Source organism: Sardina pilchardus, chromosome 18, assembly GCF_963854185.1.
Source record: "Sardina pilchardus chromosome 18, fSarPil1.1, whole genome shotgun sequence".
Classification (NCBI taxonomy): Eukaryota; Metazoa; Chordata; class Actinopteri; order Clupeiformes; family Clupeidae; genus Sardina; species Sardina pilchardus.
The window spans coordinates 1761704-1776723 of record NC_085011.1 but is presented as its reverse complement, the minus strand read 5'-3'; the positions used below and the strand labels follow the sequence as shown (position 1 = coordinate 1776723).

General features: G+C 45.8%; 1 protein-coding gene across 1 annotated transcript in view; it reads left to right on the top strand.

Annotated features, from left to right (window-relative positions):
* The window catches only part of LOC134064369 (uncharacterized), a 39115-nt gene that overhangs the window by 1378 nt on the left and 22717 nt on the right, over positions 1–15020 (top strand). The window contains exons 2-4 of the mRNA XM_062520288.1: positions 6151–6410; positions 13063–13194; positions 13582–13782. Coding sequence (XP_062376272.1) covers positions 6151–6410; positions 13063–13194; positions 13582–13782 — 593 coding nt within the window. The remainder of the gene's footprint in view (positions 1–6150; positions 6411–13062; positions 13195–13581; positions 13783–15020) is intronic.

Below are 15020 nucleotides of genomic sequence, written 5' to 3'. Positions count from 1 at the left end.
GGAAGAATCCCAAGTACCCTAAAGGTGGCAAATCGTTGTGCAGCTCAACCTCGTGGTCAGTCCACATTGGTCATGTCGCTTTCTGCCGCCGTCTGTCATTCAAGTATTCCGAGAATTTCCCCGCTTGGCTCCTCTTTCACTGGGCCAGCACACACACACACACACACACCTACCAGCATCAGCACACTTGAGCTGAGTGGGTCTCGTCAGCACACTTGAGTTGAGCTGAGTTGAGTGGTCTTGTGACTGGCACTCACTGAAACATCAGCACTGCAAGTAGCCTGCACATTCAGAACTCCTGTGTTTAGAGATGGATAGAAGTCAGGCATAATGTATAGAACTGTGTTTAGAGATGGATAGAAGTCGAGATGGATAGAAGTCAGGCATAATGTATAGAACTGTGTTTAGAGATGGATAGAAGTCAGGCATAATGTATAGAACTGTGTTTAGAGATGGATAGAAGTCCGGGATAAAGTTTATTTTATCTAATGAAGTAAAGCACTGCCATAGATAGATAGATAGATACTTTATGGATCCCCAAGGGGTATTTCATTAAGGTAACAATGAAGTTATTCTTTGATGCTCCCAGTGTGTGCTAGCATATGAAGCACATGACAAAAAACAAAGCAACAAAAGAAGTGTTTTCCCCACACCTGCAACATGCTGGTTTCCCCACACCTGCAACATGCTGGTTTCCCCACACCTGCAACATGCTGGTTTCCCCACACCTGCAACATGCTGGTTTCCCCACACCTGCAACATGCTGGTTTCCCCACACCTGCAACATGCTGGTTTCAGCACAAGTGAAGCAAAGCACAGAGGAGCAGCTGGCCTGAGAAAACATTCAGCTCCGTTATTTACGACCATCAGCTGTCAGATCAGGGGCTGGGAAACCCTCCACCTCATCACGTACTGTAGGACTTAATGCTGGACCATAAGGCACCATCATGAACCCTCCACCTCATCATGTACTGTAGGACTTAATGCTGGACCATAAGGCACCATCATGAACACTCCACCTCATCACGTACTGTAGGACTTAATGCTGGACCATAACTCTCCATCATGAGAGTTAGTTGTCAAAACCATTGGAACAAGGAACAGGAAGACGTGGAGAAGTCATCATCACCATGACAACATTGGGCCCAGGCCCTATTGCCCCAGTGCCACTGATCACCTCTCAATGCAAGGCGTTCCAAAGCTCACCCTGTACTTCAGTCAGTTTGTGGAGAGGGAGGTGAACATTGTATCAATAATTAAATGATAGTTTAATGATACGTGGGGAGACAGGCTGGTCATTTTATAATAACTCCAAAACTATAAATCACTTTGTTTTCAGTCCCACGGGTCCCAGTGCCACAATGTACCCACACAGACTCCTCGGACATGCAGGAGAACAATCCTCCCTGTGAAGAGCAGAACGTCCTTATCCGCCATGAGCTCTATTCTGAAGCAGCACATAACGGTAGTCCCATAACGGTAGTCCCTACCGGTGCTGGTGCTCCCTACCGGTGCATCCTGGCCTGCTGGCACCACTCGAGGGCAGCTGGGCTGGAGACCCCCCCCCCCCACACACACACACACACACACTCCACTGTTAATACATTAGACTAAAAATGCATCCAGTGCAATAAAATAGCCTTTCATTTAAGAGTCTCATTGCTGAGGGGACAACTGATTGGCTGAATCTTTCTTTGGAGCATCCTTCCATTGCCACGCTACGCTGGCTTACTTGAAATGCATTGTCTAGACTCTAGTGGATGAGTGGCATCTCTGAGGATAGTTCAGGGTTTGACCCCAGCATATTCTGTTCATTCTTGAATTCAGTGGGTGCCTATCTTGACACCTTTTGTTTATCACCACAGTACAGCAACAGCTGTAGAAACATGGGGGGGGGCAGATCTGATGGTGTGACAAGAGGCCATGCCCTCACGCCTCTGTCCTTGTCCTAAATCAAGGACTTTCTCTGTTTCAGCAGAGATATGGATGAACCCTCTTGGTGAAACCATGTCTCTCCCCTGCTGCATCATTGTGTCATCTTTGTACCGAATAAAGCGTTTTATGATTTTACAGCATTCTGACCAGACCAGACCAGACCAGAACCAGACCAGAACCAACAGAAGTCACGAACTAAAGGTGTTATTTATCAACTGGCCTAGTTGTGCCATCTCTGCCATAATACTGATAATAATAATAGTAATAATGATAATAATAATAATGATCATGATAATACATTTACATAACAGGCAGACAGTTATGGGCACACGATACATTATGGGGGACAGATAGTTATGGGCACACAATACATTATGGGGGGGCAGATAGTTATGGGCACATGAGACATTATGGGGGGGCATATAGCTCCAGAAGATGGCGGCATTGCAACCACAGAGGCACCAGCCAGCTGCTTCTAAACCTCAGAAAAGAGAAAGCCTTTCACGTGTTAGGCATTCTTGACATCGGTGTATTTTTAGAGATCACTTTGTTACAGTAGGTCTGCTTTTCCAATTTATTGGAGATTAGTCTGATAGACTGCCGTTTTAGCCTAGGCTGTTAGTTTAATATTCTGCTGCGTGATATGCCGTGATATTAATATGATAACGTTAAATAGGGTGAGATAAGGTAAATTGGGACACTTTTTGGTAGATCACAAATAAAACTATTTAAAATGCCAAACAGGGTGAAAGTGAAGACTTTTATCACTTCATATGAGTCTTAGCAACATTTCTGTGCAGAAAATATGCTTCCAAATATAATATTTTTAAAGATATTAACCTTCAAAGACCACAAGACACCATACCTCAGACCAAGAAAGTGTTCAGGTAAAATGGGACACTCGGTCAGGTAAAATGGGACAGTCAGTTTAGAATTGAAAAATGTGCAACAAATTGTAGAATAATGACAATGTTTATTTGTATTTTTTAATCATTTAATGATAGTGTTCAGATGTGTGTGTGTGTGGGTGCGTGTGTGCACAAGCACAAGCTTGCAAGTGTGTGTAAGTGTGTGTGAGTGTATGGGCCTACTTTGAGTGTGAAAAGGCTAATATGCGGCTAATATGCTAACACCTTAACGCTAATGGCAAATGTAATGTAAAAGTGTCCCATTTTAGCTGATTTTTTTGTCCCAATTTGCCTGATGCACACCAAAGTCACTAAAATTCATTTTCCTTAAAAAGTAAAGGACATAGCCCAAAAGTTTTGATATTAATTTAAACCTCTCATGAAATAGCATACATTTCATGAGAGTTTTGTATAATATTGTTTTTGTTTCAACTACAATATCCTTATGATCATTAAGACAGAATCGGCTTGCCATGGGGCTTTCCTTGCAATTATTGGGTCCACTGATGTTTTTAATCTTGGCACCTCCCATTTCTGATACTTTAGACCAATCAAAATGATTTTATTTGGTAAAGGACATATGTAGTGACAATATAATGACATGTTTTCTGATTGGCAGCTAATATTTAAAGAGATAAAGGTCTAAAACCAACTTTGTCCCATTTTACCTGATGTCCCAATTTACCTTATCTCACCCTACACGACTTTTCAGAATAAGGTCGTTGGCCCAGCCCACTTTGACCCAAAGATCTCGCACAACATAGCTGAGCAAAAGTTTGTTGTGTCCAGACGTGCAGACGAGCATGGCTGGTGAGCGTGAAGTTAACACTGGACATAGCGCGGAACATGGACCTTTTGGCCCAGTGCAAAGGGGCAATTATGTCGCGCGTGATCTTACCCAGGCAAGTACTCAATTCAATCGGTATGTTAATGCAATATCCGTTAGTGTCATCATTTGTCGCTTTGGTTACAGTAAACGCGTATGCCAAGAAGCAACATAAACAGCAGCAATGCACCATACATTTTCAACAGTCAGTAGACACTTTAAATACTTTTATTTGTTTTTTTAATTTAATTTAAATTAAAATGTTAAAATACTGGTTCCAAAGAGATAGGGCAGATACTCAAAAGGCCCTGTATTTTGAGGGGGTGGGGGTGAGGATGGATGCAAAAGGCATACTGTACCCACAGCACCACCTCTTAGTGCAGGGCAGGCGCCTTGGTAGATGATGGGGCCCATAGCCTACAGCAGAGTTCCTCAAAATTCTAAGCCATGTCAGAATTCAGGGCTACAGTGCTAGAGGGGCCACAACACACTCACTGAAAAGCTTCATATCATATTATACAGTATGTCATCATATTTGTGTTCCACTTCGAAATTCGTAAAGTGTATATATTTTGTTAATATTGTCTGATCCGCGTAATTACTAGTATGTTGAATTTTTCATATGAATTTTTATTTTGATTGACATCACATGATTTTCATGCTAAAAAAGGATATGTTAATAGGAAAAAATGAAAATGCACACCCTTTGAGGTGCTGGCATGGGACGTAACTTATAGAAAATGATTATGTTGCCGCACACTCAGTCTCAATCTCAAATGTATTGGCCTTTTTCAAGGTTTCTCAGGGATGCGTTAAAATGACACGTCTTCTGTGTGTGTTCAGGGACGACACATTTGTCAAGCGAAAGAGGAAGGTCTCTGTTGTCAATTCTGTGAACATTTCAACGGAAAACAGACCATTTTTTATGGGTGGTGTGAGAGAAGTCGGTCTGCAGGATCAAAATATTGTGTAATTTCCTGCCAAATTGGTTTTGAGCGATAGGGACCAACTTCAGTGCTGAAAGCCTACATAATCTGCAATATATAGGCTATGGACTTTTAAAGGTTGTATCAGCGATTGCAGGCCCAAACATAAATGATAACTTTCATCTGATCTTTCCTCACAATTCGCTAGCCGTCCCATAAGCAGGCTGTCAAGAGAACGTGTCTCTGTAGGCAGCTAAGGCTCCGAGACCTGTTCACAAAAATGCATCAGTTAATGAATTAATGAATTAATTAATGAATTAATTAATGAATTAATTAATGAATGGATGAATGAATGAATTAATGGACGCATGCATGAATGAATGAATGAATGAGTCCGACCAGTGTGGCGTCGTCGGCGAACTTTATGATGGTGTTGCTGGGGTAGGAGGGATTACAGTCATGTGTGCACAATGAGTACCCATGAGGACCCAACACACAGCCCTGAGGGGAGCCGCTGCCCAGAGTGAGTGGGGGTGGAGGATTTGAGGGAAGCCGCTGCCCAGAGTGATCATGTAGTCGCTAACATTAGCAAACATGAACATGATGTAATATTTGAATCACGTCTGTCCACCACCCCAGCTGAGTAGAAGTGTGTGTGCTGAGTAGAGGTCTCTTAACGTGTGTGTGCTGAGTAGAAGTGTGTGTGTGCTGAGTAGAAGTGTGTGTGCTGAGTAGAAGTGTGTGTGCTGAGTAGTAGTGTGTGTGCTGAGTAGAGGTCTCTTAACGTGTGTGTGCTGAGTAGAAGTGTGTGTGCTGAGTAGAAGTGTGTGTGCTGAGTAGAAGTGTGTGTGCTGAGTAGTAGTGTGTGTGCTGAGTATAGTGTGTGTGCTGAGTAGTAGTGCTGAGTAGAAGTGTGTGTGCTGAGTAGAAGTGTGTGTGCTGAGTAGAGGTGTGTGTGCTGAGTAGAGGTGTGTGTGCTGAGTAGAAGTCTCTAACGTGTGTGTGTGTGTGTGTGTGTGTGTGTGCTGTCCAGGTGCTGCAGGAGAGGGAGGAGCTGAGGAGGGAGCGTGGTGTGTACCTGCAGCAGACCCAGTACCTGGCCAAGGAGCAGATGTGCTTCCAGCAGGAGCTGCGTAGGTCTACCTGTGTGTGTCTGTGTGTGTGTGTGTGTGTGTGTGTGTGTGTGTGTGTGTGTGTGTGTGTGTACCTGCAGCAGACCCAGTACCTGGCCAAGGAGCAGATGTGCTTCCAGGCAGGAGCTGCGTAGGTCTACCTGTGTGTGTGTGTGTGTGTGTGTGTGTGTGTGTGTGTGTGTGTGTCAGCATATGGTGTAACTGTATGTTTTCTATGTGTTTGATGTATGTGTCTCTGTGCCTTGACCACCTGACTGTCTCGTCTTGGGATAATAACGCTGACCTTGACTTTGAGATCAGGATCATTTAAGATGACTTGTTGATGAGAAACCCTTTGCGCTGTCTGTCTGTCTGTCAACCTGTCTGTCTGTCCCTGTCTGTCTGTTTGTCTGTCTGCGTGCGTGTGTCTCTGTCTCCTCCAGGAGAGCTGAGCGCTCCGTTCAGCGTCTCGTTCGACCAGGAAGAGAGACGGCGGCAGGCGCTGCAGCTGTTGGAGCGCATCGAGAGCGGCCTGTTGTCCTTGCGGCAGGCGGACGATGCTGCCCGCTACCAGCTGCTCCGGCTGCAGCAGGAGGCCGAGCTCCTGGGCCACCCCCCTCCACACCCCCCCTGGGCCTCAGAGCTCCTGGGCCACCCCCCTGCACACCCCCCCTGGGCCTCAGAGCTCCTGGGCCACCCCCCTGCACACCCCCCCTGGGCCTCAGAGCTCCTGGGCCACCCCCCTCCACACCCCCCCTGGGCCTCAGAGCTCCTGGGCCACCCCCCTCCACACCCCCCCTGGGCCTCAGACACACACATTCTGCTGCCACATGGGGCGGCTCAGAGCCAACAGCAGGTGAGCTTCCCCACCAGCTCATATGGAGCACACACAGATAGAGCCTGATGTATGCTATAACTTTACCCAAAGAAGTCATTAGAATAGGAATAGGCTCTTACTTCCTAAATACTTGGTTGACTAACCTCTGACTGACAATGTTACAATGTCTATTGTTTGCCTACAAGAAATATTAGTGTGCCGTGTAGAATGAGGAGTTAACTGGGAGAATAGTAGTGTGCGTAGAATGAGAATATTAGTGTGCGTGTAGAATGAGGAGGTAACTGGGAGAATATTGTGTGTGTAGAATGAATAGGTAACTGGGAAAAAATATTTTGGTCAAGAATGGAGGATAGAGGAATGGGGAAAAAAAACTTCCATTCATCTCACCCTGTTTCACAGATGCATTCATCTCACCCGGAGGAGATGGGGAGAAGGTGAGCCAAGGTGTAGAGAGTGTGGAGGCAATAGGGAGAAGGTGTAGAGTGTGTGAAGGCAATAGGGAGAAGGTCTGGAGAGAGTGTAGAGGCAATAGGGAGAAGGTGTAAAGAGTGTGGAGAGTGTGGAGGCAATAGGGAGAAGGTGTAGAGAGTGTGGAGAGCGTGGAGGCAATAGGGAGAAGGTGTAGAGGTTGGGGCAGCCGTGGCCTACTGGTTAGGGCTTCGGGCTTGTAACCTGAGGGTTGCCGGTTCGATCCCCGACCAGTCCACGGCTGAAGTGTCCTTGAGCAAGGCACCTAACCCCTCACTGCTCCCCGAGCGCCGCTGGTTGGGCAGGCAGCTCACTGCTCTGGGTTAGTGTGCGATTCACCTCACTGTGTGTTCACTGTGTGCTGTGTGTTCACTAATTCGGTTAAATTGGGTTAAATGCAGAGAACTGAATTTCCCTCACGGGATCAAAAAAGTATATATTCTATTCTATTCTAGAGTGTGTGGAGGCAATAGGGAGAAGGTGTAGAGAGAGTGTGTAGAGTGTGTGGAGGCAATAGGGAGAAGGTGCAGAGAGTGTGTGTAGAGTGTGTGTAGAGTGTGTGGAGGCAATAGGGAGAAGGTGTAGAGAGTGTGTGTAGAGTGTGTGTAGAGTGTGTGGAGGCAATAGGGAGAAGGTGTAGAGAGTGTGTGGAGAGTGTGTGTAGAGTGTGTGTAGAGTGTGTGGAGGCAATAGGGAGAAGGTGTAGAGAGTGTGTGGAGAGTGTGTGTAGAGTATGTGGAGGCAATAGGGAGAAGGTGTAGAGAGTGTGTGGAGAGTGTGTGTAGAGCAGTGGTTCTCAAAGTGGGGTCCGGGGACCCCTTGGGGTCCGTGACCCATAGCCAAGGGGTCCGCGAAATAATTTGCCTGAAATTATAAAGTTATTATTTTAAAAAGATGATACGCTTTTCACCCATAAAACAAGCAAATTGCGTCTATTTGGTCCTACCCACATCAACTTGGGATAGTGGACCCCGCCACAACTTCAGAGAATACGAATGATTAACTGTTACGGTTATAAGGGGGTCCTCGGAAAATGTGATCCCCTAAAAGGGGTCCTTGGAACCAAAAACATTGAGAACCCCTGGTGTAGAGTGTGTGGAGGCAATAGGGAGAAGGTGTAGAGAGTGTGTGGAGAGTGTGTGGAGGCAATAGGGAGAAGGTGTAGAGAGTGTGTGGAGAGTTTGTGGAGGCAATAGGGAGAAGGTGTAGAGAGTGTGTGGAGAGTGTGTGGAGGCAATAGGGAGAAGGTGTAGAGAGTGTGTGGAGAGTGTGTGGAGAGTGTGTGGAGAGTGTGTGGAGAGTGTGTGGAGGCAATAGGGAGAAGGTGTAGAGAGTGTGTGGAGAGTTTGTGGAGGCAATAGGGAGAAGGTGTAGAGAGTGTGTGGAGAGTGTGTGGAGGCAATAGGGAGAAGGTGTAGAGAGTGTGTGGAGAGTGTGTGGAGAGTGTGTGGAGAGTGTGTGGAGAGTGTGTGGAGGCAATAGGGAGAAGGTGTAGAGAGTGTGTTTAGAGTGTGTGGAGGCAATAGGGAGAAGGTGTAGAGAGAGTGGAGAGTGTGTGGAGGCAATAGGGAGAAGGTGTAGAGAGTGTGTAGAGAGTGTGGAGAGTGTGTGGAGCCAATAGGGAGAAGGTGTAGAGAGTGTGTGGAGAGTGTGTGGAGGCAATAGGGAGAAGGTGTAGAGAGTGTGTGGAGAGTGTGTGGAGAGTGTGTGGAGAGTGTATGGAGGCAATAGGGAGAAGGTGTAGAGAGTGGAGAGTGTGTGTAGAGAGAGTGGAGAGTGTGTGGAGGCAATAGGGAGAAGGTGTAGAGTGTGGAGAGTGTGTGTAGAGAGAGTGGAGAGTGTGTGGAGGCAATAGGGAGAAGGTGTAGAGTGTGTGTGTAGAGAGTGTGTAGAGAGTGTAGAGAGTGTGTGGAGGCAATAGGGAGAAGGTGAGCTGTCATCTGCTGGGCCCCCCGATGAGATCATATGGACAGCTGCGGCCTCTTTTATGCCCCTTGGCCCTCGAGAATTGTCCCCTCTCGCTTCATCCAAATACCCTTTTAGCCAATCAGCGTCGTGCAGGGCCAATTATGGTGGTGGAAAATGCCTTCCTATCATGCATAAATATATAAAGCTATGTAGCCTTGGGCATACATATATACAGTATATAAAGCTATGTAGCCTTGGGCATAAATATATATAGAAAGCTGTGTGTGTAGCCTTGGGTTTTTCTGGTTCCTTCCAGTTCTTGGAGTAAGGAGGGTTCTCTTATGTTGTTTACTTTATAACCGGCAGTGCCCACCTGGCCTTGTCCTTTCTCTGAACCCACTAGCCGATGACCCCCCCCCTCCCCCCTCCCCCCTCCCTTGACCATCTAAAGAGGAGCCTGTATCTACGCTGCTCTCCCCCACACTACTGCAAGACATATAATGGCCTTGAAACCCTTAAAGTGAGTGCAGTAGACCCAGAAACCCTTACAGTGAGTGCAGTAGACACTGAAACCCTTACAGTGAGTGCAGTAGGCCCTGAAACCCTTACAGTGAGTGCAGTAGGCCCAATAATAGCTTGTGAACCCATGAATCACTTCCGTTTGTCTCCTTGTTACCAAATATAATCACTTCCGTTTGTCTCCTTGTTCGGCTCCGCATGTGAATGCCTCACAGCAGAGTGGCCCAGATAAGAGTGAGGGCTGTGGGGTGAACGGGTGCCGAGCGCTGCTTCTTGTCTGTGTCCATCTTTCTCTTGTTGTGGTTCGATGGCTGCCTGCTTTGGGTCTGTTCCCAGGGGAATCCCTATCCCTAGTCCGATGGATCCCTATCGTGTCCCGGAGCTTGGAGTTCTAATCTGTTCCATAGTTTGAGGGGCTCTGGGTCTCCCTTAGGACCTCAAGCTCTGCCGTAGTTTGCAAATCAGTCTGTATTTCAAAATATTTATCAAAATATTTATTTATGGCACTATGGACAACATAACTTCAACAACAATATCTACAACATGATGTCATGCAACTCTGTTTTATTTTGTAAGGAGATCGTGTTGGGAAAATCTTCCAAGTATTTAAGATTTTAAGACACAAGAACCACAACAAGTAGTATGTTTTTTAACTCTGGCCCAGAGGAGAGAGTATTCAGACAGGAGGATTCCCCCTCCCTGCTAAACAGTCTCTGTCCTCTGAAACTCGGGGTAGTTCTTTTATTGAGAGAAGTGTGGCCTTGTCCTTATGCGTCCCAACTCCATTTCCTGCTTTTGCACGTACATCTGTTTCCTTTGACGTAAATAAGAACAATGTTGGCAAGAATACTCTTTGCATCAGCAGTGCATGTTTACAGAAAATATTGGCAAGATAACTGTGACACACTGAATGTACTTAACAATGGTAATAACATAATAATTTCTTTCACAGATCGTCTCTCCCAGCTGTTCCCCCCGCGAACAACCAAGCCCACTGGAGCCCCCCCTCCAAGACACCCCCAGATCGCTGTCCCCACTGATAGCCACAGTAAGGTAAGATAAGATAAGCCTTTATTGTGTCTGGATGAAGAATTTTGTTTTGGGCTGTCGAGATACAGAGAATGAAGAGTATTCTTCAAAACATATACATGTAAGCACACACATACACAATAAAACATATAAACACACACTTATAGTACACAGTAAACAGTAATAAACCCAACCTTTCATCAATCTTAATTGATAATTGAAAGGTGACAGGTGAGGTCAAAGGTCATCTCCCTAGGGGAGGGTCAGTAGGAGTAGTGGTGATGTACTGTAATGGAGGTGTAACGGTGCTTTTAGGCACATTAGGTAAAGTGGTAATGTTATGCATCTTATCAATGATCTGCTCTTCATCTTATTAATTTCTTGCATTTTTACCTTAATCCCTTTTAAGTAGGCTACCGATGTTCTAATGGTTCATAAATGACTTCAGAGGAAGAGGTAGTAGGTTTAAAAGAAGTTTATTTCTCCGAGGGAGTGATTTCCATGCTTTCACAAGACAAATTAGAAAACTGATCCGAGAGACTGTCCATCTCCACATCTTAGATTTCAGTGGGTTTGGAGAGAAAGAGACCAAGAAAGAGAGAGAGAGACGGAGAGACAGAGAGACAGAGACAGAGAGAAAGAGAAAGAGAGAGAGAGACAGAGAGACAAGGGGGAGAGACAGAGAGACAGAGAGAGAGAGAAAGAGACAGAGAGACGGAGAGACAGAGAGACAGAGAAAGAGAGAGAGAGACGGAGAGACGGAGAGACAGAGAGACGGAGAGAAAGAGAGAGAGAGACAGAGAGACGGAGAGACAGAGAAAGAGAGTCCTGCTCATGATAAATAGGAGTTAATGGCCCGTAAACTATGTATGGTTACCTAGGAATGTTTAACAGAGTAACATATAGATTAAGAAAGAAAACTGATATGTACAAAATAGCAAAGAGGTTTTTATCATTTGTAGTCAACTAGGTCAGAAGGTTATTCAAATTAAGGGGGGGGGGGGCTTTCTACCTTGAGATGTGTTGGAAGAAAGTACTAGTCCTTCCGCGTGTTGGTTTAGGGAGGAAGACGGACACCAAGTTTTGAGTTGATAAAAAACAGTTTACTGGTTACAAGACAGAATTACAGCGATCACAATGGGTTGCTGGGGAAGTTCCTGCAGCTCACAGTTTCAGCTTAGGTTTTATCCTTGGCTGTTATCAGTTACTGGCCTATAGGGGCCCTTGCATACATTGTTGCCACCTGGGCTGATTCCCTGAGTGTCAGCGCCTCAGAGTTAGTGACATTCTGTTAGAGCACAATGTTAAAGAACTATTCTAAGACATATTATTCCTACAGATGTATGGCCTCTGAAATTTGGATATTTTATATTGGCCTATAGCTCACCACAATCAGTGTTGGCCGTCAAATTACAGTTTTTTTCAATCGCTAACAAGCGTTTGTCCATTCATTTGCCACATTTTCAAAACTCTAAACACAGACTCACACCTACAAAACACAATTGGCCAAATGGATCAATTTCCTCTCAAAAACACATTCCATGTTGCTACACCACATTTGGTTACATGTACACTAACTCGTAATTTCTCTGCACACACTAACTTTACCAAAACACTGGAAATCTGACTCAAAATGAAATCATTCTGTCAAAGAACTTGTTTTCACTTCACAAGATACATGCAGTCAGTCAGAGTACACTAGGCTTCAAAATACTGGCTATTGTTGACATTACAAAAATGGCATAGACTTTTATGTTTCAGTTTTACAGGTATTTGCATGCAAAACATGCAATCCACCGTTTTTACACTAAATTTCTTGGTTGGGAACTGTATATCCACATGTAATGTTCACATTCAAAAGCATTTCAATAAAAAGCAAGTAAAATTGTTCTTACAGAAAAATAAAACTTTTTACCGTATTGCTTACAGTGAACAAAATATCCATGAAACACACAAGAGCATTCTGAACAACCCCCCCCCACACACACACACACAAAATGACTGTGTCATCAACATTGCATTTGATATTTACATGTATTCTCACCAGCCTTTCTTACAGTAGTGAAAGGCCTAGGTTGATTACATGGGCAATGATAGTGGCACAAATCTTATCACTGGCTACTGTTCTTGCAGCCCTTGGAATGCCACCACCACACATTCTTACACCTCTACCTTGCCCTGTCCAGCAGCAGTGTATGTCTCGCACGATTAAATGGCATTCATGAGGTTAACGACGGCGTCCGTGTTCACAGTGACGATTAAATGGCATTCATGAGGTTAACGACAGCGTTCGTGTTCACAGTGACGATTAAATGGCATTCATGAAGTTAACGACGACGTCCGTGTTCACAGTGACGAGTGGAGGGATGCTGTAGCGGAGAGCTTGATCCAGGCCACAGGAGGTGGATGGAGGGAGCTGCTGGAGAAGACGAGCTGTTTAGGAGATGTAGATGAGCGTGAGACACTTGTGCTCCGTACCCATCACAGCGCTCCTACCCAGCATGCAACACCCCAACGCCTGATGAGCTGTTTAGCAGATGGAGATGAGCGTGAGACACCTGTGCTCCACACCCATCACAGCGCTCCTACCCAGCATGCAACACCCCAACGCCTGATCCAGGCCACAGGAAGTGGATGGGGAGTGTCGACGGAGGGCCGTTTGAGTGGAGATGAGCGGGAGACGCTTCTGTGCAGCGCTCCTACCCAGAGCTGGGTCCAGCCCAAGGTCAGTGGCGGCCCAATGCAGTTCATAAATGTACTACTTCTTGCTTGTAAATATACTAGCCTACTAATACTACTAGCCTACTAATACTGCTAGCCTACTAATACTACTAGCCTCTGGCCCCAGCCGTGGCGCAACTGGCTGGGGCACCTGCACCGCACGCCGGCGACCCGGGTTCGATTCCCGCCCCGTGGTCCTTTCCGGATCCCACCCCAATTCTCTCACCCATTCACTTCCTGTCTCTCTCTACTGTCCTGTCAATATTAAAGGCACAAAAGCCCAAAAAATATACTTTAAAAAAAAAATAAAAAAAAATACTACTAGCCTTTCATTCAGAAATGTCACTGGTGCAAAAATGATTGCTATTTTTCTTTAAATGTGTTTTTGCAGGAGCATCATCCCGTGGAGGGAATGGAGAGGAAGCTGAGGTTCAGTGTAGAGAACGTGCTGCAGAAGGCCAGCTGGCTGGTGGGGGACAAAGTTCAGTATGAAATATCCGCCAACCCAAACACACAGGCTGAGAGGGCCGTTACCGTGGAGATCCTGGCCGACACCTTCAAGAGCACAGACGCAGAGGAGCAGCAAAGAATAGTAAGTCCCCATGTTAATATATGCCAGGGCCCATTCAGTTACTTAACCTGATTATGTATTGTGCTAGTCCCCATATTAATACATGCCAGGGCCCATTCAGTTACACTTATATTCTGTAGGAATAACTTTTAACCTTTATGTAACTTTTAAATGTGCGTGTGAACTTAGGCCTTGCCTACTGTACGCGTGTGTGAACTTAGGCCTTGCCTACTGTACGTGTGTATGAACTTAGGCCTTGCCTACTGTATGTGTGTGTGGGCCTTGCCTACTGTACGTGTGTGTGGGCCTTGCCTACTGTACGTGTGTGTGCTCTCCCTTTTGCTGTGTTATTCTCTGTCTTGACTGCAAATGGAGTGTGAGGGTGGCTGGCGCGAGTGGAACTGTACTGGTTGAAGGTGACTTGGATGATGGGTGTGTGTTTAACATTTGCGGTTTGTCTCCTCTGTCTTCTGAGGAGTGTTGGTTGGGTTGAGGAAGTGTGTGTGGGGGGGGGGAGCTGTGGAGTGTTGGTTGGGTTGAGGAAGTGTGTGGGGGGGGGGGCCCTGGGGGGGAGCTGTCGAGGTTTTGTGGCCGTCGCCTCCCTGGTGATTGAACGAGCTCAAGCCTGACTTGAAGACGTGCCAAAGATAGTTGTTAGGGATACCACCTTGGGGTCAACTTACTGTCAGCATAGTATAGCATACCATATGGGGATATGCCATTAGCCAAGACTGTTTGAGAAGTGTATCTTTGTACTGTATCATTGAGACTGCGTTTGTTAGCCACACAATGTATTGTAGGTCTCTGGTGCCGTCACGTGAGCAAAGCTCTCTGAAGAGTTCTGACTAACTGCTGACTGGCTGAGAGGCTGTGACGCTGGAGACAGGTTACAAGCACACAAGCATCCTTGGCGAGCATGAGAGCTACAAGTCTTACCATTATTTACTGGACTAAACGGGGTGTTTGTGATGTGGTACCATTATTTACTGGACTAAACGGGGTGTTTGTGATGTGGTACCATTATTTACTGGACTAAACGGGGTGTTCTTGATGGGTTACCATTATTTACTGGACTAAACAGGGTGTTCTTGATGGGTTACCATTATTTACTGGACTAAACAGGGTGTTCTTGATGGGTTGCCATTATTTACTGGACTAAACAGGGTGTTCTTGATGGGTTGCCATTATTTACTGGACTAAACGGGGTGTTCTTGATGGGTTACCATTATTTACTGGTCTTTAATGGCATCTAATGGGAT